General features: G+C 52.1%; 1 protein-coding gene across 1 annotated transcript in view; it reads right to left on the minus strand.

The window, feature by feature from the left end:
- The window catches only part of exosc9 (exosome component 9), an 81,451-nt gene that overhangs the window by 55,271 nt on the left and 3,665 nt on the right, over positions 1 to 22,515 (minus strand). Inside the window, exons 2-3 of the mRNA XM_072584221.1 lie at positions 8,079 to 8,173; positions 341 to 460 (exon numbers count right to left, since the gene is read on the minus strand). Coding sequence (XP_072440322.1) covers positions 341 to 460; positions 8,079 to 8,173 — 215 coding nt within the window. The remainder of the gene's footprint in view (positions 1 to 340; positions 461 to 8,078; positions 8,174 to 22,515) is intronic.

The following is a 22,515-nucleotide window of genomic DNA, read 5'->3' on the forward strand; positions in this document are numbered from 1 at the left end:
AAGTATTGGCAAGAGCAACCTTAAAAGTGACACTTGCATGCACATGTATAATGTGCAATCTCCACGGCACGCAGCCCAACTTTAACTGGGTGGAAACAGTGAACATTCAGTTTTGACAACTGCGCTATCAGCTTGCATTCAAATGAATATTTTTATAAGTGCATTCATTGAAAAGAGAAAACAAAAGGTACAAACACAAAGTAATGCACGATATCAAAAGCATTTTCTATCTTCACTAAAGGGAACAGAAACATTCAAATGTCAAAAAGGAAAACAGGTTGGTAGGTGCAAAATTATGAATAATTGTAATTTTTTATTGTTATCTGCATGCCAGACTAACCTGCCAGCTTCAAATGTAGGAGAAGCCATTGGAGAGAGCTCCAAATTGAAGAAAATTATGCCTTCTGTAGGCCGACTAAGTTTAGGAGTAACAAGTTCACATGATACTTGTGCCAGGACCCTGAAATGACAGTTAAAGACAAATTTAGTATCTTTTATTCCAACTCCAGAGAAAACAAAAACATCTCTGCATAATAATGGACAATGTAAAAAAAATCATACTACAATGCAACAGAGTTCTGCATTATCAAAAATCCCTGATTCTAGATTTAAAATGCTTTAACCCTAGGCCTCCTAGATATTCAGATGGATATTAAAAATCTTGACATGATTCAATGAGAAGCAAGGGGCTTTCTTGCTACCTGATAAAATATCTGTTCATCGCAAAAATAATTGAATAAAGAAAGGTAGGCAAAGAACAAGTTTTTATTTAGTCACCTCCTGGTGGTGTCTTCCTTGCCAGCATGCCTTTTTGTTACTACTCTACAAAACAATGGCTCTAAACTTGGAACTGGCAGCTCTCTGGCAGAGGCCTGTTTGCACTTGGCATCCCGGCAGAAAACTGCAAGCAAGCACTCAGGAAGAAGTGATACTTTAACTGTCAAAGCTACAGTACACCCACATCTTCAGAACACTAAAGCTACAACAGTGAGTAGAGTGGGGTCTTTCCTGGCTATATGTTTTATTGAGATCTACCTCTTGATTAAACTTTTAAAATATAAGCCCTATATATTACATTAGCCTGGAAGAGTGTTTTTAAGAGCAATAATATGATGCTATTTTCTGGGTCTGTAGATTGTGAAGGATAAAGATGGCCTTTAGTAGAGTGATGTGCTCTTCCTGTATGTGTATGTTTAGGGAAGAGTTTCCATGTTATTGATGATTATGTCTGCAGGAAGTGTCTTTGGTTGCAAATCCCATTAGACAGCATGGATTGGTTACAGTTGTGATGGATGGCAGTTATAGGAAGAGAGAAAAGCCGCAGGTACAATCAGGTTAACTCCAGGAGAGGTAGACGGGTTGTGCAGGAGTCTCCTGTAGCTATCTCCATCTCAAACAAGTATGCTGTTTAGGAAAATGTTGAGTGTGATGGAATCTCAGGGGAATGTAGCATGAACAGCCAAGTTTCTGGTATCAAGACCGCCTCGAATGTAATGAGGGTTACATCAAGTTCCAAGTGATCGATTGTGATAGGACACCCTCGAGTCAGAGGCACAGACAGATGTTGCTGTGGCTGGAAGTGAAAAATAAAAATGCTTTTGTTGCCTCCCTGGTGTCAGGATCAAGGGTATCTCAGACAGGATACAGAATGTTCTCAAAGGGGACAGGGACCAGCAGGTGGTCACTGGAACTAATGACATAGGAAGGGAAAAGGATGTGATATTGAAGGGAAAATATAGAAAGTTAGGTAGGAATTTAAAAAGGAGGTCCTCAAGGGTAGTAATATCTGGATTACTCCCAATGTTATGTGCTAATGAGGGTAAGAATAGGAGGGTAGAGCAGATGAATGTGTGGCTGAGAAGCTGGTGCAGGGCAAAAAGGGTTCATATTATTGGATCATTGGAATCTCTCCTGGGGTAGAAGTGACCTGTACAAAAAGGATGGATTGCACATGAACTGGAAGGGGACTAATATACTGGCAGGGAGATTTGCTAGAGCTGCTCGGGAGGATTTAAACTAGTAAAGGCGGGGTGGGGTGGGACCCAGGGAAATAGGGAGGAAAGAGATCAATCTGAGACTGGTACTGTTGGGAAAAGGAGCGAGTCAAAACAATTAAGGCAGGCAGGAACAAAGCAGACAACAAGGTAATAAATTAACTTGCATTTATTTCAATGCAAGAGGCCTAACAGGGAAGGCAGATGAACTCAGGACATGGTTAGGAACATGGGACTAGGATATCATAGCAATTACAGAAACGTGGCTTAAGGACGGATAGGACTGGCAGCTTAATGTTCCAGGATACAAACGCTACAGGAAGGATAGAAAGAGGGGAAGAAACAAGAGAGGAAGGGGGAGTGGCATTTTTGATAAAGGACAGCATTATGACTGTACTTAGGGAGGATATTACTGGCAATACATCCAGGGAAGTTATTTGGGTGGAAGGGAGAAGTCGGAAAGGGATGATCACTTACTGGGATTGTATTATACACTCCCCATTAGTCAGCAGGAAATTGAGATCTCAGCTTCTGCAAGAATAATAGGATGGTGATGGTAGGGAATTTTAACTTTCCAAACATAGATTGGGGACTGCTAGTGTTAAGGGTTTAGATGGAGAGGAATTTGTTAAGTGTGTACAAGTAAATTCTGATTCAGTATGTGGATGTACCCACGAGAGAAGGTGCAAAACCTGACCTACTCTTGGGAAATAAGGCAGGGCAAGTGACTGAGGTGTCAGTGGGGAAGCATTTTGGGGCCAGCGATCATAATTCTATTAGTTTTAAAATAGTGATGGAAAAGGATAGAACAGATCTAAAAGTCACAGTTCTAAATTGGAGGAAGGCCAATTTTGGTGGTATGAAGCGAGAGCTTTCAAAAGTTGCTCGGGACAGATGTTCACAGGCAAAGGAACAGATGGAAAATGGGAAGCCTTCAAAAAAAAATGAGATAATAAGATTCCAGAACAGCAAGTCCCTGTTAGTGTGAAAAGCAAGGCTGGTAGGTGTAGCGAATGCTCGGTGACTAAAGAAATTGAGGTTTTTGTTAAGAAAAAGGAAGCATATGTCAGGTATAGACAAGAGATCGAGTCAAACTCTTTAGAAGAGTATAAAAGGAGTATATTTACAAGGGAGATCAGGAGGGTAAAAAGGGGACACGAGATAGTTTTGGGAACTAGGATTAAGGAGATTCCAAAGCGATTTTATAAATATACCAAGGACAAAAGGGTAACTAGGGAGAGAATAGGGCCCATCAAGGATTAGCAAGGCAGCCTGGAACTGCAAGAGATGGGGCAGATACTAAACGAGTATTTTGCATCAGTATTTACTGTGGAGAAGGACATGGACGATATAGAATGAGGAGAAATAGATCGTGACATCTTGAAAAATGTCCATATTACAGAGGTGGTGGTGCTGGATGCCTTAAAACACAAAAGTAGATAAATCCCTAGGAGCCAATCAGGTGTACCCCAGAACTCTGTGGGAAGCTAGGAAGTAATTGCTGGGTCCCTTGCTGAGATATTTGTATCATCGATAGTCACAGGTGAGGTGTCGGAAGACTGGAGGTCGGCTGACATGGTGCCACCATTTAAGAAAGGTGGTAAGGACAAGCCAGAGAACTGTAGGCCGGTGAGCCTGACATCAGTGGTGGGCAAGTTTTGGAGGGAATCCTGAGGGACAGGATATACATGATTTGGAAAGGCAAGGACTGATTTAGGATAGTCAGCATGGTTTTGCGCATTGGAAATCATGTCTCACGAAATTGATTGAATTTTTTGAAGAAATAACGCAGACGTAATCTATATGGACTTCAGTAATATGTTCAGCAAGGCTCCTATTGGTAGACTGGTTAGCAAGGTTAGATCTAGCCATTTGCATACAGAACTGGCTTGAAGGTAGAAGACAGAGGGTGGTGGAGGGTTGTTTTTCAGAATGGAGGCCTGTAACCAGCGGTGCGCGAGAAGAATCAGTGTTGGGTCCACTACTTTTTGTCATTTATATAAATGAGTTGGTTGTGAACATTGGAGACTTAGTTAGTAAGTTTGCAGATGACACCAAAATTGGAGGTGTAGTGGACAGCGAAGGTCAGAATACAAGGGGACCTTGATCAGATGGGCCAATGGGTTGAGTAGCAACAAATGGAGTTTCATTTAGATAAACGTGAGGTGCTGCATTTTGGGAAAGCAAATCTTAGCAGGACTTATACACTTAATGGTAAGGTCCTAGGAAGTGTCTCTGAACAAGGGGACCTTGGAGTGCAGGTTCATAGCTCCTTGAAAGTGGAGTTGCAGGTAGATAGGATAGTGAAGGCAGTGTTTGGTATGCTTTCCTTTATTGGACAGAGCATTGAGTATAGGAGTTGGGAGGTCATGTTGTGGCTGTACAGGTCATTGGTTAGGTCACTTTTGGAATATTGTGTGAAATTCTGATCTCCCTCCTATTGGAAGGATGTTGTGAAACTTGAAAGGATTTACAAAGATGTCACCGGGTGGAGGATTCAAGCTACAGGGAGAGGCTGAACAGGCTGGGGTTGTTTTTCCTGGAGCGTCGGAGGCTGAGGGGTGACCTTATAGAGGTTTATAAAATTATGAGGGGCACGGATAGGGTAAAAAGAGAAGGTCTTTTCCGTGGAGATGGCATAGGTTTAAGGTGAGAGGGAGAAGATTTAAAAGGGACCTAAGGGGCAACATTTTCATGCAGACGGTGGTGTGTGTTTGGAATGAGCTGCCAGAAGAAGTGGTGGAGGTTGGTACAATTGCAACATTTAAAAGACATCTGAATGGGTAGTTGAATAGGAAGGGTTTTCAAGTGATATGGGCCAAGTGTTGGAAAATGTGAGGAAATTAATTTAGGATATCCAGTCGGCATGGGCGAGTCGGAATGAAGGGTCTGTTTCTGTGCTATACATCTCTATGACACCATAAAAGCAGATGGATAGGGATTAGTCAGCAGAGCCAGAGTGGAGGACCACATCAAATATTGAACATTTAAATGAGTCTCTATCATTAGGTTTAAAAATTAAGGGCTAGTTAGTCTTTTGAGCCTGTTCTGCTTTTCAATAAGATCATGACCAATGTTCTAACTAGATTTAACTTTCCCATCATTCCCTTTTTGCTTAATTCTCTTAACATTCAAAAATATATAATTTCTCTCCTGATATATTCATAACTTTGCATCACAACTTTCTGTAGCAGATAATTCCAAATGTTCACAAACATTTGGAGTGAAGACATTTCTCCGCATTTCAGTCCTAAATGACTAATTTTTAATTCACACTGTGACACCATGTTCTAGCTTCCCAAATAGAGGGAATATTTTCTCAGCATCCTGAGGATTGTGCATTTCCATGAAATAATCTCTCATTCTTCCAGACTCCCAGGAAAGTAGGCCTAGTTCATTCAATCTCTTGGTATTACACAATTCCCTCATTCCAGGAGGAAGTAAAATTCCCCAATAGGACATTATGTCCCTAATTGGACACGGAAGCCAAAACTTCAGGAGTCCTCCAGCTATGTTCTCATCAATGCACTCTAAAACTGCATTCAGATGTTTTCACACTTTTATTCCAAACCCTTTGTAACAAAAGCTAACATATCATTCCCTGCTTAATGCTTGCTGTATCTGCAAGTAAACTTTGTGATGTATGTGTATGGTAACACAAGTTCCTCTGAATGCAAAAAGTTTTCAATCTCTTTCTGTTCAAAAAGATGTAATTTGCTTTTATTAATTTGCTTATCAAAGAGATTAATTTTAAATGTTAATACGTTGTGTTCCATCTGCCACATCCTTACTCATTCACTCAACCCATCTCAAAAAAACATTGCATCCATTAGTTCCCCATATCCATCCTAGCTGCATCCTCAAACATTTCTAACAGATTTGTCGAACAAAATTTTCTTTCTTAAAATCCATATAGTCTATGTTTAATCATATGATTTTCAAAGTACTATGTTACATCATCTCTAATAAATGCTCACATTTTGCCTATTGATGCTAGATTAACTGGTCGATAATTTCCTGCTTTCTCTTAAGTAATGCCGATTGTTTTGCCACCTATCAATCCTTGGAATCTGATCTAGAATTGAAGCAAGTCCAGAAGTTGAACCCAGCTGCAGAAATAGTTGATGCATTATCATTTTAAAAACCTTAGGATGCAGGTTGTCAGGTCGAGAGGACTTGTGCCCAATTAGTCCCATTAACTTCTCCGGGACAATTCCTTATGTATACTGATACGTTCTTCATTATTGCTAAACTCTTCATTATTTCCAGAATATTTCTGTCTTCTACCATGAAGTTAGATGTAACATATTTAATCTCTTTTCGTGCAGCAAGGAAACAAACCTTTGGTCCAACCAGTCCACGTTGACCATGTTCCCAAACTAAACTAGTCTCACCTGCCTGCACTTAAACCTTATCTCTTCAAACCTTTCCCTTTCATGAACTTATCCAAATGTCTTTTAAATGTTGTAAATGTACTGCATCCATCACTTTCTCTGGCAGTTCATTTCATACATGAACCACTGTGTAAAAAAAAAACTCGCCTTTCATGTCCTTTTTGAATCTTTTTCCTCTCACCTTAAAAACATGCCCCCTAGTTTTAAACTCGCCCACCTTAGGAAAAAGACACTGGTGATTCACCTTACCTCAGCTCATGATTTTATAAACCTCAACCTCTTACATTCAGTGACAAAAAGTCCCAGTCTTTCCAAACTACTTTTATGTCAAATTTACATGTTCCACTGAAGGTGTGTTGACACAATTTCCTTTCATTAGTTGGAGTTTATTTTTCTCCAAACAATACACCTCAAAAAAAAACCCACCGAATGGACAGATGTCTATGAAACACATGTAAGATATGGTCCAAAAAAAAGAACCAACTAAGATATGGATTCAGATCCTCAAAAAAAAAATGCTTTTCAAAAGGATCTGTTAACATGAGCAATGAGAGCAAATTCTTTTTCATATTAAAATACAGTGGGCTTGTTTTAATTAGCATGTTTTTAAGAATATTGTGCAATTTCTCAGCTATTCTGGTGGATTTGTCAAAGTTATCTACTGTAAGGAGCATTCACAGCAGTTTATTGGATGTACATTGGCCCAAATCCTCCTCAGTGCGAAGGAAGTTCTTAATAAAAAGTTATCAGCTGTGTAGTCACAGAAAATCATCCAAGCAGGGAAAGGTCTCAAGGAAGAGTTAAGTAATTGTAATAACACCAAGTTAACACAACATGGCTGAAGTTTGCACTTTGGGTATGCTTTCACTTCTTTCACCTGTCTTTGTCTCTAATGTGCCTATTCCTACTTTCACTAATCTAGCCCTGATTATAACCTTTGGCAATGTTTATACAATCTATTGAGCATACTTTGCTAGTCTACACTAATTCTTTCTTTCTATTTCTTGGGCTTCCTTTGTTGAACTTAAAAACACAACCTTCAGGCTTTTCAACTTTTTTTTGAAAAGTCAAACATTAAGTCTTTTTCTGCAATCAAATATCATCTAACGCTTATTAGCCACGATCAGACCACTTCTCCTGTAGGTTTTTTTGTACCTCAAATGTACATTTGTTTCATATCAAGTTTCTCTTCTTTAATTGCTTGTCTCCAGCACTGGATTAGAAATTTCCACCAATTGAATACTGGGAGAGCTGAAGCCATTGTTTTCAGACCCACACCAAACTCCATATTTATGGAGTACAAGCCTTACCTTCCACGGAATGCCACCCAGCCCCTAATTCTCTATTCTTCCTTGCCTATAAATCTCCTTTAAGAGAACAGATGACCGATTTTCCTGAAGCTTCTGTTGGCACACCTCCAACTGATGAAAACAACACCTTTGCCCTTCTGTCTCTCCACTTAGTTCCTTCTCAAATGTAGTACAGCTACGGGTGAGGCACGTGGAAGAAAAAGACAATCAAATCTTGGCTGCCCAATGCCATGGCACTGGTGTAACAGTCCATCTCAGCTTCTACAAACAAGTTTAAAATGCACCTTAAAAAAAAGAAACTGCACAAAACTCAACACACACTTTTGTAGATTGTATAAAATGAAGAACTACAGGTATCTAAAAAAATTGAGTTATTTTACCTTGTTTTACCCAGTTCCACAATACAACATCCATATTCTGTTCCAAATGTTATCTTGATATTTCTATAGTCATACGTCTGTCTTCCATCAAGACGCTGTAGGTTAGAAATGCAGGGTATCAGTCACATTCTGAACAAAATAGTCATAGTCTGCGGCAATTCTGTAACTAAATTCTATCTATATTCATGATGGATTATGGCTTGGATTTGATGACACATTTATATCTTCTTTAATGGTAAAACAGAATTCAACCCCATCCCATTACAACTTTTTAACAAATCAAAAAACCATTGAGGCAAAAAGCTCAATTTTACTATAGCTGCTGAATTAAAATAGAAAAGAACGGTATTTCTCAACATTAGAGCATTGTCTCAGAATAAATTAAAACTGAGAGAAGGAGGAATTTCTCCTGAGGTTGGAACTCCTTGCCTCAGTCCACTGTGGAGGCACACAGTCTCCCACAGTATGTTTAAAACTGACATAGATATATTCTTGACCAGTGAGGGAATCAAGGATTACAAGGTAAGGGCAAGAAAGTGGACATGATGAATGTTGGATCAGCCACAATCCTAATGAATGGCAGAGCAGACACAAGGTGCCAAATGGCTTTTTCTGTTCCTATTTTTTTTTAAAAAGGTCTTATAAGATCCCATGGCATGTAGAACTTGCACCTTATTTAGAAGGGGAAGGTGGGATATTGGTCTTGGAGTAATAATTTGAAGACATGAGTTCAAATCCTACCACAGAATCAAATCATATCTCAAGTTTGAATTCTTTGAAGATGTGACCAAGAAGCTAAGTTACAAATCACACAACACCAGGTTATAGTCCAACAGGTTTATTTGGAGCCACCTGATGAAGGAGCAGGTTATAGTTGTTGAACTATAACCTGGTGTTGTGCGATTTTTAACTTTGTACACCCCAGTCCAACACCCGCTCCTCCACATTCAGGGACTGTGTTCAAAGGAGGGGCTGAATAGGCGGATACATTTTTCCCCTGGAGTGAGGGAAGTTGAGGTTTTTTAAAATTATGAGGAACACACAAAATAAATAGCAAAGGTAGTTTTTAAAAGGGATTTTTTAAAGGGATTTTAAAAAGGGACCCGGGGGGCAACCTTTTTCACACAGGGAATGGTGCACATATGGAAATAAGCTAGCAGAAGTGGAAAATGCAGGTACAGTTATAACATTTAAAAGACATTTGGACAGTGTTAAGGACCAGATCAAACCTTCTCAAAATATATTAAGATAGTACAGGCCCTATTTTTTTCATATTTTGAGAAGGTTAGTGTAAAGTATTGCATTCCAGATGCAATTCAAACTACTCAACATTAAGCAAAACATTATTTTTACATTACAGTTAAAATACAGACAACATAAAACAAAAATAATTGGCTTAACTGTAACTGAATCAAAATGGTTATCAAAATACTACATATTAACTTAACATCCCATAAACACACCCTTGGCAATGGAAAATTCAGTAAAACAGATTGTCTCACATGCAACTCTAGCAGCAGGAAGAGAACCCCTAGCTTTTAGCTGTAACAAAGACAGGAATAAGAGCTTCCACATCTAACTTTAAAACCTCAGCAACCGCAGAAAGCTAAAACTAAAAATCCTGGTTTTGTGGGAATATAACGCCCACCCATTCAGGTTGCTTTAATTGTTCTAAATTTCCCCCCCGCACCAAACCCAAGGCTTTCCTAAGCTGTTTACTCTATTGGCTTTGAGCAGACTGCTCTGTACCTCTATCTCAACTTTTCTTCATTTAATAAAAAAAGCCAGGAAAAAATACACCTCTTAAAAGCCATAGTATTGTCACAACAGGTACACGAACAGGAAAGGTTGAGAGAGATATGGGCTAAGGACAGGCAAATGGGACTAATTTAGTTTGGGAAGCCTGGTCAGCATGGATGAGTTGGATTGAAAGGTCTGTTTCTATGCTGTATACTCTAAATCCAGATTCTTGCTTTCAAAAAACAGACAAGTTCACATTATAATCCAATAACTATAGAATACAGAAGAGGCTAGTCAGCCCATCAAGTCTGTACTGCCAAACATATACTACTTATACTAGACCCACTTTCCCGCACTACAGCAATAGCCTTGCATGCTATGGCACTTCAAGTGGTCATCCAAGTACTTTTAAAAGGGTTGTGAGGTTTCCTGCCTCAACTGACCTCCCAGACTGCATTTCCAGACATCCATTTTTCCTTAAAATCACCTCTGAACCTTTTGTCTTTCACTTTAAAATTATGTCCTAATGTTATTGACCTTTCAACCAAGTGTAACAGCTGTTCTCGATTTACCTTCTCCATGCCCCTCAATCTTATACATCTCTATCAGACTCCCTCTTGAGCTTGTTACCCAAAACAAACAACCCAAGCTTAACAAGCCTTTCTTCATAGCTGAAATGCTCCATCCTAAAAGATCATAAGATAAAAAGGAGCAAGATTAGGCCATTTGGCCCATTGAATGGCGGAGCAAACTCAGTCACGGCTGATATGTTTCTCAACCCCATTCTTCTGCCTTCGCCCCATAATCCAGAGTCCCTTACCAATGAAGAACCGATCTGTCTTAAATACTCAATGACTTGGTCTCCACAGCCTTCTATGGCAATGCGTTCCACAGAGTCATCACCCTCTAGCTGAAGAAATTCCTCCTCAACTCTGTTCTAAAGAGTCATACGGTCACTGAGGCTGTGCACTTAGGTCCTACTCTCTCTGACTACCGAAAACAACTTCTCTATACCCACTCTAAGCTTCCCAATATTCTCAAAGTTTCAATGAGACACCCCATATACTTTTAAACTCCACTGAGTGCATGTGCCCCAAGTCTTCATATGACAAGCTCTTCATTCCCCAGGGTCATTCTTGTAAAGCTCCTCCGGACTCCATCCAAGGTCAGCACATCTTTGCTTAAATACAGGGCACAAACCTGCTCTCAATATTCTAAATGCGGTCTGACCATACAGCCTCAACAGTACAGGGAGAAAGGTGAGGACTACAGATGCTGCAGGTCAGAGTCAAAAAGTGTTGGGCTGGCAATGCATAGCCAGTCAGGCAGCATCCAAGAAGGAGGGTGGATGCTTCAAACATAGGCTCTTCATTCCTGATGAAGAACTCTCCTGCTCCTCCGATGCTGTTTTTGACTCTGATCTGCAGTCCTCACTTTCTCCTAGGTGATTATAACCTTACTGTGAAACCTCTTCCAAGGATGCCCACCTTGAAGATGATCTCCTCCCTCTACAAGGATCTCACTAAGTCTCTCTCTCACTGCAATCCCCAAGGTCATCATCTCTGCCCTGAAGCTCTTCAGCCACATCCTGAAGCAGATGCTACCACAGCCACATTTCCTTCCTCAGCGTCTGCCTACGCAACTGAGTGATCCTGCATGGACTCCAGACCACATTCAGACCACCACAATTTGGGCCTGACCAGGATAACCACTACCTACAGCAAATCCAAAGCCTCCACATTCCTGATGAAGTGCTTATGCTTGAAACGTCGATTCTCCTGCTTCTTGGATGCTGCCTGAGCTTTTCCAGTGCCATACCTTTTGACTCAGCCTCACCAGGACATGCCTGCTTTTGTATTCTAGCCCTTTTGAAACGTGCGAACATTGCAGTTAGGAAGGCAAATGCAATCTCCATAGATGATGCCAACTTTTCCAGCAATATCTGTTTTCCAGCATCTGTAATTCTTTTAGCTAAGTGAAACTGCATGTTAACTTTAAGAAACTCCTGAACTAGGACTCCCAAATCACTGTGCTTCAGATTTCCGATTTTCCCTTTTAGAAATGTGTCTACACCTCTACTCTTCCTACCAAAGTGCACAATTTCACTTTCCCACATTGTATTCTATTTCCATTTTTTTGCCCACTCTCCTATCCTATCTAAGTCCTTCTGCAGCTTCATTTCCCCTCACTACTACCTATCCCTCCACCTATCTTTGTATCACCTGCAAAATTACCAACAATGCCCTTTGTTCCTTTGTCCAGATCATTAATGTAGAATGCGAATAGCTGGGGCCCTAATACAGACTACTGTGGAACTCCACTAGCCACCAGCTACTGAAAAAGATTACTTCATTCCTACTCTCTGCCTTCTGCTAGTCAGCTGATCCTTTATTAACGGCCTCCTGTGCAGCACCTTGTCAAAGGCCTTCTGGAAATCCAAACTGATCACGTCCACTGGTTCTCCTTTGATTAACTTGCTTGTCACCTCCTCAAAGAATTCTAACAAAGTTATCAGGCATGACCTCCCCTTGACGAGCTCACGGAAACACAGAGATTTGTCTAAAGATCCCTGAAGGACAGGTTAATACAAGACACTTGCTTTTGTCAGTCATGCATAAATATTATCAGAGAGAGGTCATGTTGGAGCTGTACAGAACTTTAGTTAGGCCACGCTGGAGTACTTTGTGCAGTTCTGATCAACATTCAATAGGAAGGATGTGATTACACTGGAGCAGGTGCAAAGGAAATTCACAAGGATGTGGCATACCAGGTAGTAACAAGAGTTGGAAGAAATGACTCTGTGTGGGTAGAGTTGAGGATTTGTGAAGGAAAAAGACCCTGATGGATGTTGTGCACAGTCGTCAGGATATGGGAAAGAAAAAATGAATCAGGAGTTAGAAAAGGCAAGAAAGATATGCAGATGGACTGGAAAAATAATTTTGGATCTCAAGAAATGAAATTTCTGGAATGTCTTCAAGACATTTTTGGGGACAAGCATTGGTACAGCCCACGAGGGAACAGGCAATTCCAGATTTGGTGATGCGTAATGAGCCAGACTGATTAGCAAGAGCAAGGGCAAAGAAGCTGCAGTGAGAAATGACCATAATATGATTGAATTCACCTGTAGCTCGAGAGGGAGAAGCTGGAATCAAATGTAACAGTATTACAATTGAGTAAAGATATCTACAAAGGCATGAGGGAGGAGCTGACCAGAGTTGATTGGAAGGGAAGTCTAGTGGAACAGACAAACAAATTAGCAGCCATATTCACCTATAAAACTTCAAGTGACTACACTGTAAAATTAATATGAACCATTTTGGGGCTTCCAAGGGTTTATTATAAAGATACAAATGCTTTGTTTATTTAAAAAAAAACAACTTGAGAAAAGATGCCACCTATGAAACTTAATAGACTTTTTGAGGATAATTCACATCAACAATGAAAATCTTCACAGCACAGGCCAAGATCTAAAGGAGCCCAGAGGACTGAACGGAAGCACCCATATCCTGACATCAGGGAAAATGCTCCCAAATTAGTTGCAGGCATTGGAGGGAGTCAAAATGAGGATCTTACTCTACTCTTGTAGTGGGATGACAATTAAGATTCATTAACAAGCCACTTACCCACAAAATTTAATGGCGATTGAGAATTCACATGAGTCACCCACACATCAAACCCTGGCAAGATTATGTGCAGTCTACCGGGATCCCTCATTCACAGATACTCACTGGAGGATTTAACATTGACAGGGAAAATGGAGGGCTGAAGCCACACACTTCTTGTTGCAATTGAACCAATCCTGCTCTCTCTCATCAGTTTCCATGGTTAAGGTCCTGAAGCATTAAGAGCATTAGCCACCTCTTACCCTCAAAAATCTCTTTCACAACAGAGGACCCCGACACTGACAGGGAATATCCCTGTCCTTCCCCACACACTAAACACTCTGTACAGTGGGTGGAGTGCACTCTGCACTAACACCAAGCCCTTTATTCACAAGAACACACATACCCTAACTCTGGACACTAACTCAGAGTTTTCAGTACACAAACCAAAGGTCACCAGTTCTTGCCATATAATAAGCACTTGCTCATTATTCAAAACCCACCTTCTCGCACACAGCCCACTGCTCATATCAACAAAGCATCCCATTTCATCTGCATTCCTTCATTATGTATTGGCACATGACAGCGCAGACCAGCTCCAATAACGGGGCACGGGGCACGGGGCATGGGGCACGGGGCAGTTCACAGCCCCACCCTCACCCCCCCACCACCACACACCCCTCACGCTCCCCCCAGCCCCGTGCTCACCCCCCAGCCCCAGCCTCACACCTCCCCAACCCTCACGCCCCAGCCCCAGCCTCACACCCCCCACCTTCACGCCCCAGCCCCAGCCTCTCACCGCCCACCCTCACGCCCCAGCCCCAGCCTCTCACTGCCCAGCCCCAGCCTCACACCCCCCACCCCCATCCTCACACCCCCCACCCTCACCGCCCAGCCCCATCCTCTCACCCCTCACCCTCACCGCCCAGCCCCATCCTCATCCCCCTCACCCCCCCCACACCCATCACCCCACCCCCATCCTCAACCACCCTTCAACCCCATCCTCAAACCCCCCTCACCCCATCCTCACCCCCCCACCCACATCCTCACCGCCTCACCCCCCAGCCTCACTACCCCCGCCCCCAGCCACACTCCCCCCGCCCCCAGCCTCACCCCCACACCCCCCAACCCCCCACACCCCCACCCCCATCCTCACACACCACCCCCACACCCCCCAACGCCCCACCCCCACACCCCCATCCTCAACGCCCCACCCCCATTCTCACCACCCCACCCCCATTCTCACCACCCCACCCCCACCCTCAACCCCCCACACCCACTCCCCCATCCGCACCCCCCCCCACCCCCACCCCCCCACATTCCCCACACCCATCCTCACTCCCCCACCCCCCCATCCTCACCCCCACCACCCCCACCCCCATCCTCACCCCCCCACCCCCATCCCCCACCCTCACCCCCCCACCCCCATCCCCCACCCCCATCCTCACCCCCCACCCACACCCCCCCACCCCCATCCCCCACCCTCACCCCCCCACCCCCATCCCCCACCCCCATCCTCACCCCCCACCCACACCCCCCCCACCCCCATCCCCCACCCCCATCCTCACCCCCCACCCACACCCCCCCACCCCCCTCAACCCCCACCCCCATCCTCACCCCCCTCAACCCCCACCCCCATGCTCACCCCCCCTCAACCCCCACCCCCCCTCAACCCCCACCCCCATCCTCACCCCCCCCCTCAACCCCCACCCCCATCCTCACCCCCCCCTCAACCCCCACCCCCATCCTCACCCCCCCCTCAACCCCCACCCCCATCCTCACCCCCCCTCAACCCCCACGCCTCAACCCCCCACTCCCATCCTCACCCGCCCCTCAAACCCCACCCCCACGCCTCACCTCCCCACCCCCATCCTCACCCCCCCCCCCGGCACACCCCACCCCCACGCCTCACCCCCCCAACCCCATCCTCACCCCCACCGCCTCACCCCCCCACCTCAACCCCCAACCCCCATCCTCACACCCCCCACCCCCATCCTCACCCCCCCACCCCCATCCTCACACCCTCCACCCCCCATCCTCACCCCCTCCACCCCCCATCCTCACCCCCTCCACCCCCATCCTCACCCCCCCACCTCAACCCCCAACCCCCATCCTCACCCCTCCTCACCCCCCATCCTCACCTCTCCTCATCCCCATCCTCACCCCCACTCGCCCCCCCACCCCCATCTTCACCCCCATCCTCACCCCCACCCTCACCACTCCTCACCCCCATCCTCACCCCTCCTCACCCCCCACACACCCATCCTCACCCCCCCATCAACATCCTCACCCCCCCTCACCCCACCCACCCCCATCCTGACCCCACCCACCCCCATCCTCACCCCCCCCGACCCCCCCACCCCCATCGTCACCCCACCCACCCCCATCCTCACCCGACTCCCCCACCCCCATCCTCACCCCTCCTCACCCCCCCACCCCCATCCTTACCCCTCCTCACCCCCCCAACCCCCATCCTCACCCCCACTCACACCCACACCCCCATCCTCACACCCCCACCCCCATCCTCACCCCTCCACCCCCATCCTCACTCCCCCACCCCCATCCTCACTCCCCCACCCCCATCCTCACCCCCCCACCCCCATCCTCACCCCCCCTCACCCCCCCACCCCCATCCTCACCACTCCTCATCCCCCCACCACCATCCTCACCCCTCCTCAACCCCATCCTCACCCCCATCCTCACCCCTCACACCCCCACCCCCATTCTCACCCCTCTTCACCCCCCCACCCCTCCTCACGCCCCACACCGCCATCCTCACCCCTCCTCACGCCCCCCACCCCCATCCTCACCCCCCCACCCCCATCCTCACCCCCCCACCCCCATCCTCACCCGTCCCAACCCCATCATCACCACCCCACCCCCATCTTCACCCCTCCTCACCCCCCCACCCCCATCCTCACCACTCCTCATCCCCCCACCACCATCCTCACCCCTCCTCAACCCCATCCTCACCCCCATCCTCACACCCCCACCCCCATCCTCACCCCTCCACCCCCATCCTCACTCCCCCACCCCCATCCTCACTCCCCCACCCCCATCCTCACCCCCCCACCCCCATCCTCACCCCCCCTCACCCCCCCACCCCCATCCTCACCACTCCTCATCCCCCCACCACCATCCTCACCCCTCCTCAACCCCATCCTCACCCCCATCCTCACCCCTCACACCCCCACCCCCATTCTCACCCCTCTTCACCCCCCCACCCCTCCTCACGCCCCACACCGCCATCCTCACCCCTCCTCACGCCCCCCACCCCCATCCTCACCCCCCCACCCCCATCCTCACCCCCCCACCCCCATCCTCACCCGTCCCAACCCCATCATCACCACCCCACCCCCATCTTCACCCCTCCTCACCCCCCCACCCCCATCCTCACCCCTCCTCACCGCCCCACCCCCATTCTCACCCCCCTCACCCCCCCACCCCCATTCTCACCCCCCTCACCCCCCCACCCCCATCCTCACCCCCCCACCCCCATCCTCACCCCCCCTCACCCCCCATCCTCACCCCCCCACCCCCCATCCTCACCCCCCTCACCCCTAACCTCAACCCCCCCCACCCCCAACCCCCCCCCCACCCCCATCCTCAACCCCCCCCACCCCCAACCTCAACCCCCCCCTCCCCCATCCTCAACACCCCCCCAGCCCCATCCTCAACCACCCCCACCCCCATCCTCAACCACCCCCACCCCCATCCTCAACCACCCCCACCCCCATCCTCAACCCCCCCACCCTCATCCTCAACCCCCCCCACCCCCATCCTCACCCTCCCCACCCCCATCCTCACCCCCCCTAAACCCATCCTCACCCCGCCATCCTCATCCCCCCATCCTCACCCCCCCCTCACCCCCCATCCTCACCCCCCCCACCCTCAACCCCCCCACCCCCAACCTCAAACCCCCCACCCCCATCCTCACCCCCCCACCCCCACCCTCAACTCCCCCCACCCCCACCCTCAACCCCCCCCACCCCCACCCTCAACCCCCCCCACCCCCACCCTCAATCCCCCACCCCCAACCTCAACTCCCCCCACCCCCAACCTCAACCCCCCCCACCCCCAACCTCAACTCCCCCCACCCCCAACCTCAACTCCCCCCACCCCCAACCTCAACCCCCCCCACCGCCAACCTCAACCCCCTCCCACCCCCAACCTCAACCCCCTCCCACCCCCAACATCAACCCCCCCACCCCCCCACCCCCATCCTCAATCCCCCCCACCCCCATCCTCACCCCCCCATCCTCATCCCGCCCCACCCCCATCCTCACACCCCCTAATGCCCCCTCACCCCCCATCCTCACCCCCCCACCCTCATCCTCACCCCCCCAACCCCCCACCCCCATCCTCACCCCCCCACCCCCATCCTCACCCCACCCCCATCCTCACCACCCCCACCCCCAACCTCAACACCCCCCACCCCCAACCTCAACCCCCCCCCACCCCCAACCTCAACCCCCCCCCACCCCCAACCTCAACCCCCCCCCAGCCCCAACCTCAACCCCCCCACCCCCAACCTCAACCCCCCCCACCCCCAACCTCAACCCCCCCACCCCCAACCTCAACCCCCCCACCCCCAACTTCAACCCCCCACCCCCAACCTCAACCCCCCCACCCCCAACCTCAACCCCCCCATCCCCAACCTCAACCCCCCCACCCCCAACCCCCGCCACCCCCAACCTCAACCCCCCCACCTTCATCCTCCCACCCCCACCCCCCCACCCCCATCCTCACCCCCCCCACCGCCATCCTCACCCCCCCCATCCTCATCCCCCCCACCCCCATCCTCACCCCCCCCACCCCCCCACCCCCCATCCTCACCCCCCTCACCCCCCATCCTCACCCCCCTCACCCCCAACCTCAACCCCCCCCACCCCCAACCTCAACCCCCCCCACCCCCAACCTCAACCCCCCCCACCCCCAACCTCAACCCCCCCACACCCCCAACCACAACCCCCCCACACCCCCAACAACAACGCCCCCCACCCCCATCCTCACCCCCCCACCCTCATCCCCCCAAACCCCATCCTCACCCCCCCCTTACCCCCCATCCTCACCCCCCCTCAACCCCCATCCTCACCCCCTCTACCCCCATCCTCAACCCCCCCACCCCCATCCTCACCCCCCCCACACCCAACCTCACCCCCCCCCACACCCAACCTCAATCCCCCCCACCCCCATCCTCAAACCCCCCACCCCCATCCTCACCCCCCTACCCCATCCTCATCCCCATCCTCACCCCCCTACCCCATCCTCATCCCCATCCTCACCCCCCCTCACCCCCCCACCCCCATCCTCATCCCCCTCAACCCCATCCTCACTCCCCTCACCCCCCCTCAACCCCCATCCTCAACCCCCCCCACCCCCAACCTCAACCCCCCCCACCCCCAACCTCAACCCCCCCACCCCCAACCTCAACCCCCCCCACCCCCAACCTCAACCCCCCCCACCCCCAACCTCAACCCCCCCACCCCCAACCCTCACCCCCCCGACCCCCCATCCGCACCCCCCCAGCCCCCTTCCTCACCCCCCCCACCAACCTCAACCCCCCCACCCATCCTCAACCCCCCCACCCCCAACCTCAACCCCCCCCACCCCCAACCTCAACCCCCCCCACCCCCAACCTCAACCCCCCCACCCCCATCCTCACCCCCCTCACCCCCATCCTCAACCCCCCCACCCCCATCCTCAACCCCCCCACCCCCATCCTCACCCCCCCACCCCCATCCTCACCCCCCCATCCTCATCCCCCCCACCCCCATCCTCACCCCCCCCAACCCCCCTCACCCCCCATCCTAACCCCCCACCCTCATCCTCACCCCCCGACCCCCATCCTCACCCCCTCTACCCCCATCCTCATCCCCCCCACCCCTATCCTCACCCCCCCCTTACCCCCCCTCACCCCCCATCCTCACCCCCCCACCCCCATCCTCACCCCCCCTCACCCCCCTCACCCCTAACCTCAACCCCCCCCACCCCCAACCCCCCCCACCCCCATCCTCAACCACCCCCACCCCCATCCTCAACGCCCCCCACCCCCATCCTCAACGCCCCCCACCCCCATCCTCACCCTCCCCATCCCCATCCTCACCCTCCCCACCCCCATCCTCACCCCCCCACCCACATCCTCACCCCCCCATCCTCATCCCCCCATCCTCATCCTCACACACCCCTCACCCCCCATCCTCACACACCCCTCACCCCCCATCCTCACCCCCCCCACCCCCAACCTCAACCCCCCCCCACCCCCAACCTCAACCCCCCCCACCCCCAACCTCAACCCCCTCCCACCCCCAACCTCAACCCCCTCCCACCCCCAACCTCAACCCCCTCCCACCCCCAACCTCAACCCCCTCCCACCCCCAACCTCAACCCCCTCCACCCCCCCACCCCCATCCTCAACCCCTCACACCCCCATCCTCAACACCCCCCATCCTCAACACCCCCATCCTCAATCCACCCCACCCCCATCCTCACCCCCCCATCCTCATCCCGCCCCACCCCCATCCTCACCCCCCACTAATGCCCCCTCACCCCCCATCCACACCCCCCCACCCTCATCCTCACCCCCCCGCCCTCATCCTCACCCCTCCAACCCCATCCTCACCCCCCCTACCCCCATCCTCACCCCACCCCCATCCTCAACCCCCCCCACCCCCAAACTCAACCCCCCCATCCCCAACCTCAACCCCCCCCACCCCCAACCTCAACCCCCCCCACCCCCAACCTCAACCGCCCCCACCCCCAACCTCAACCCCCCCACCCCCAACCTCAACCCCCCCATCCCCAACCTCAGCCCCCCCATCCCCAACCTCAGCCCCCCCACCCCCAACCCCCGCCACCCCCAACCTCAACCCCCCCACCTTCATCCTCCCATCCTCACCCCCCCCATCCTCATCCCCCCCACCCCCATCCTCACCCCCCCATCCTCATCCCCCCCACCCCCATCCTCACCCCCCCATCCTCATCCCCCCCACCCCCATCCTCACCCCCCCCTCACCCCCCCACCCTCACCCCCCTAACCCCCAACCTCAACCCCCCCCACCCCCAACCTCAACCCCCGCACACCCCCAACCACAACCCCCCCACCCCCATCCTCACCCCCCCACCCTCATCCCCCCCCAACCCCATCCTCACCCCCCCCTTACCCCCCATCCTCACCCCCCCTCAACCCCCATCCTCACCCCTCCACCCCCATCCTCACCCCCTCTACCCCCATCCTCAACCCCCCCACCCCCATCCTCACCCCCCCCACACCCAACCTCAATCCCCCCCACCCCCATCCTCAAACCCCCCACCCCCATCCTCAAACCGCCCACCCCCATCCTCACCCCCCTACCCCATCCTCATCCCCATCCTCACCACCCCCACCCCCATCCTCACCCCCCCCACCCCCATCCTCACCCCCCCACCCCCCATCCTCACCCCCCCCACCCCCCCATCCTCATCCGCCCTCACCCCCATCCTCACTCCCCTCAACCCCCATCCTCAACCCCCCCCACCCCCAACCTCAACCCCCCCCACCCCCAACCTCACACCCCTCACCCCCCATCCGCACCCCCCACCCCCCATCCTCACCCCCCCCACCACCCATCCTCACCCCCCTCACCCCAACCTCAACCCCCCCACCCCCAACCTCAACACCCCCACCCCCAACCCCCCCACCCCCAACCTCAACCCCCCCCACCCCCCAACCCCCTCAACCCCCCCACCCCCAACCTCAACACCCCCACCCCCAACCCCCCCACCCCCAACCTCAACCCCCCCCACCCCCAACCCTCACCCCCCGACCCCCCATCCGCACCCCCCCCAGCCCCCATCCTCACCCCCCCCACCACCCATCCTCACCCCCCTCACCTCCAACCTCAACGCCCCCACCCCCCAACCTCAACCCCCCCCATCCATCCTCAACCCCCCCACCCCCAACCTCAACCCCCCCACCCCCAACCCCCCCACCCCCAACCTCAACCCCCCCCACCAACAGCCTCAACCCCCCCCACCCCCATACTCAACCCCCCCCACCCCCATCCTCACCCCCCTCACCCCCAACCTCAACCCCCCCCACGCCCAACCTCAACCCCCCCCACCCCCATCCTAAACCCCCCACCCCCATCCCCCCCACCCCTTACCCCCCCTCACCCCCCATCCTCACCCCCCACCCTCATCCTCACCCCCCCACCCCCATCCTCACCCCCCGACCCCCATCCTCACCCCCTCTACCCCCATCCTCACCCCCCCACCCCCATCCTCACCCCCCATCCTCAACCCCCCCACCCCCATCCTCACCCCCCCACCCCCCATCCTCACCCCCCCCACCCCCCATCCTCACCCCCCCACCCCCATCCTCACCCCCCTCACCACCCCACCCTCATCCCCCATCCCCCCTACCCCCATCCTCACCCCCCCACCCTCATCCTCACCCCCCATCCTCACCCCCCCCACCCCCATCCTCACCCCCCCCTCACCCCCCATCCTCACCCCCCCACCCCTATCCTCACCCCCCTCACCCCACCACCCTCATCCCCCCCTACCCCCATCCTCACCCCCCCATCCTCACCCCCCCCACCCCCATCCTCACCCCCCCCTCACCCCCCATCCTCACCCCCCCCTCACCCCCCATCCTCACCCCCCATCCTCACCCCCCCCTCACCCCCCATCCTCACCCCCCCACCCCTATCCTCACCCCCCTCACCCCACCACCCTCATCCCCCCCTACCCCCATCCTCACCCCCCCATCCTCATCCCCCCACCCCCATCCTCACCCCCCCATCCTATCCCCCCCACCCCCATCCTCACCCCCCTCACCCCCCATCCTCACCCCCCCACCCTCATCCACACCCCCCCACCCCCATCCTCACCCCCCACCCCCATCCTCACCCCCCACCCCCATCCTCATCCCCCCCACCCCCATCCTCACCCCCCTCACCCCCCATCCTCACTCCCCCCCCATCCTCACCCCCCCACCCCCAACCTCAACCCCCCCACCCCCATCCTCAATCCCCCCCAGCCCCATCCTCAACCCTCCCACCCCCATCCTCAACCCCCCCCACCCCCATCCTCAACCCACCCCCACCCCCATC

The sequence above is a fragment of the Chiloscyllium punctatum genome, chromosome 14 (assembly GCF_047496795.1).
Source record: "Chiloscyllium punctatum isolate Juve2018m chromosome 14, sChiPun1.3, whole genome shotgun sequence".
Classification (NCBI taxonomy): Eukaryota; Metazoa; Chordata; class Chondrichthyes; order Orectolobiformes; family Hemiscylliidae; genus Chiloscyllium; species Chiloscyllium punctatum.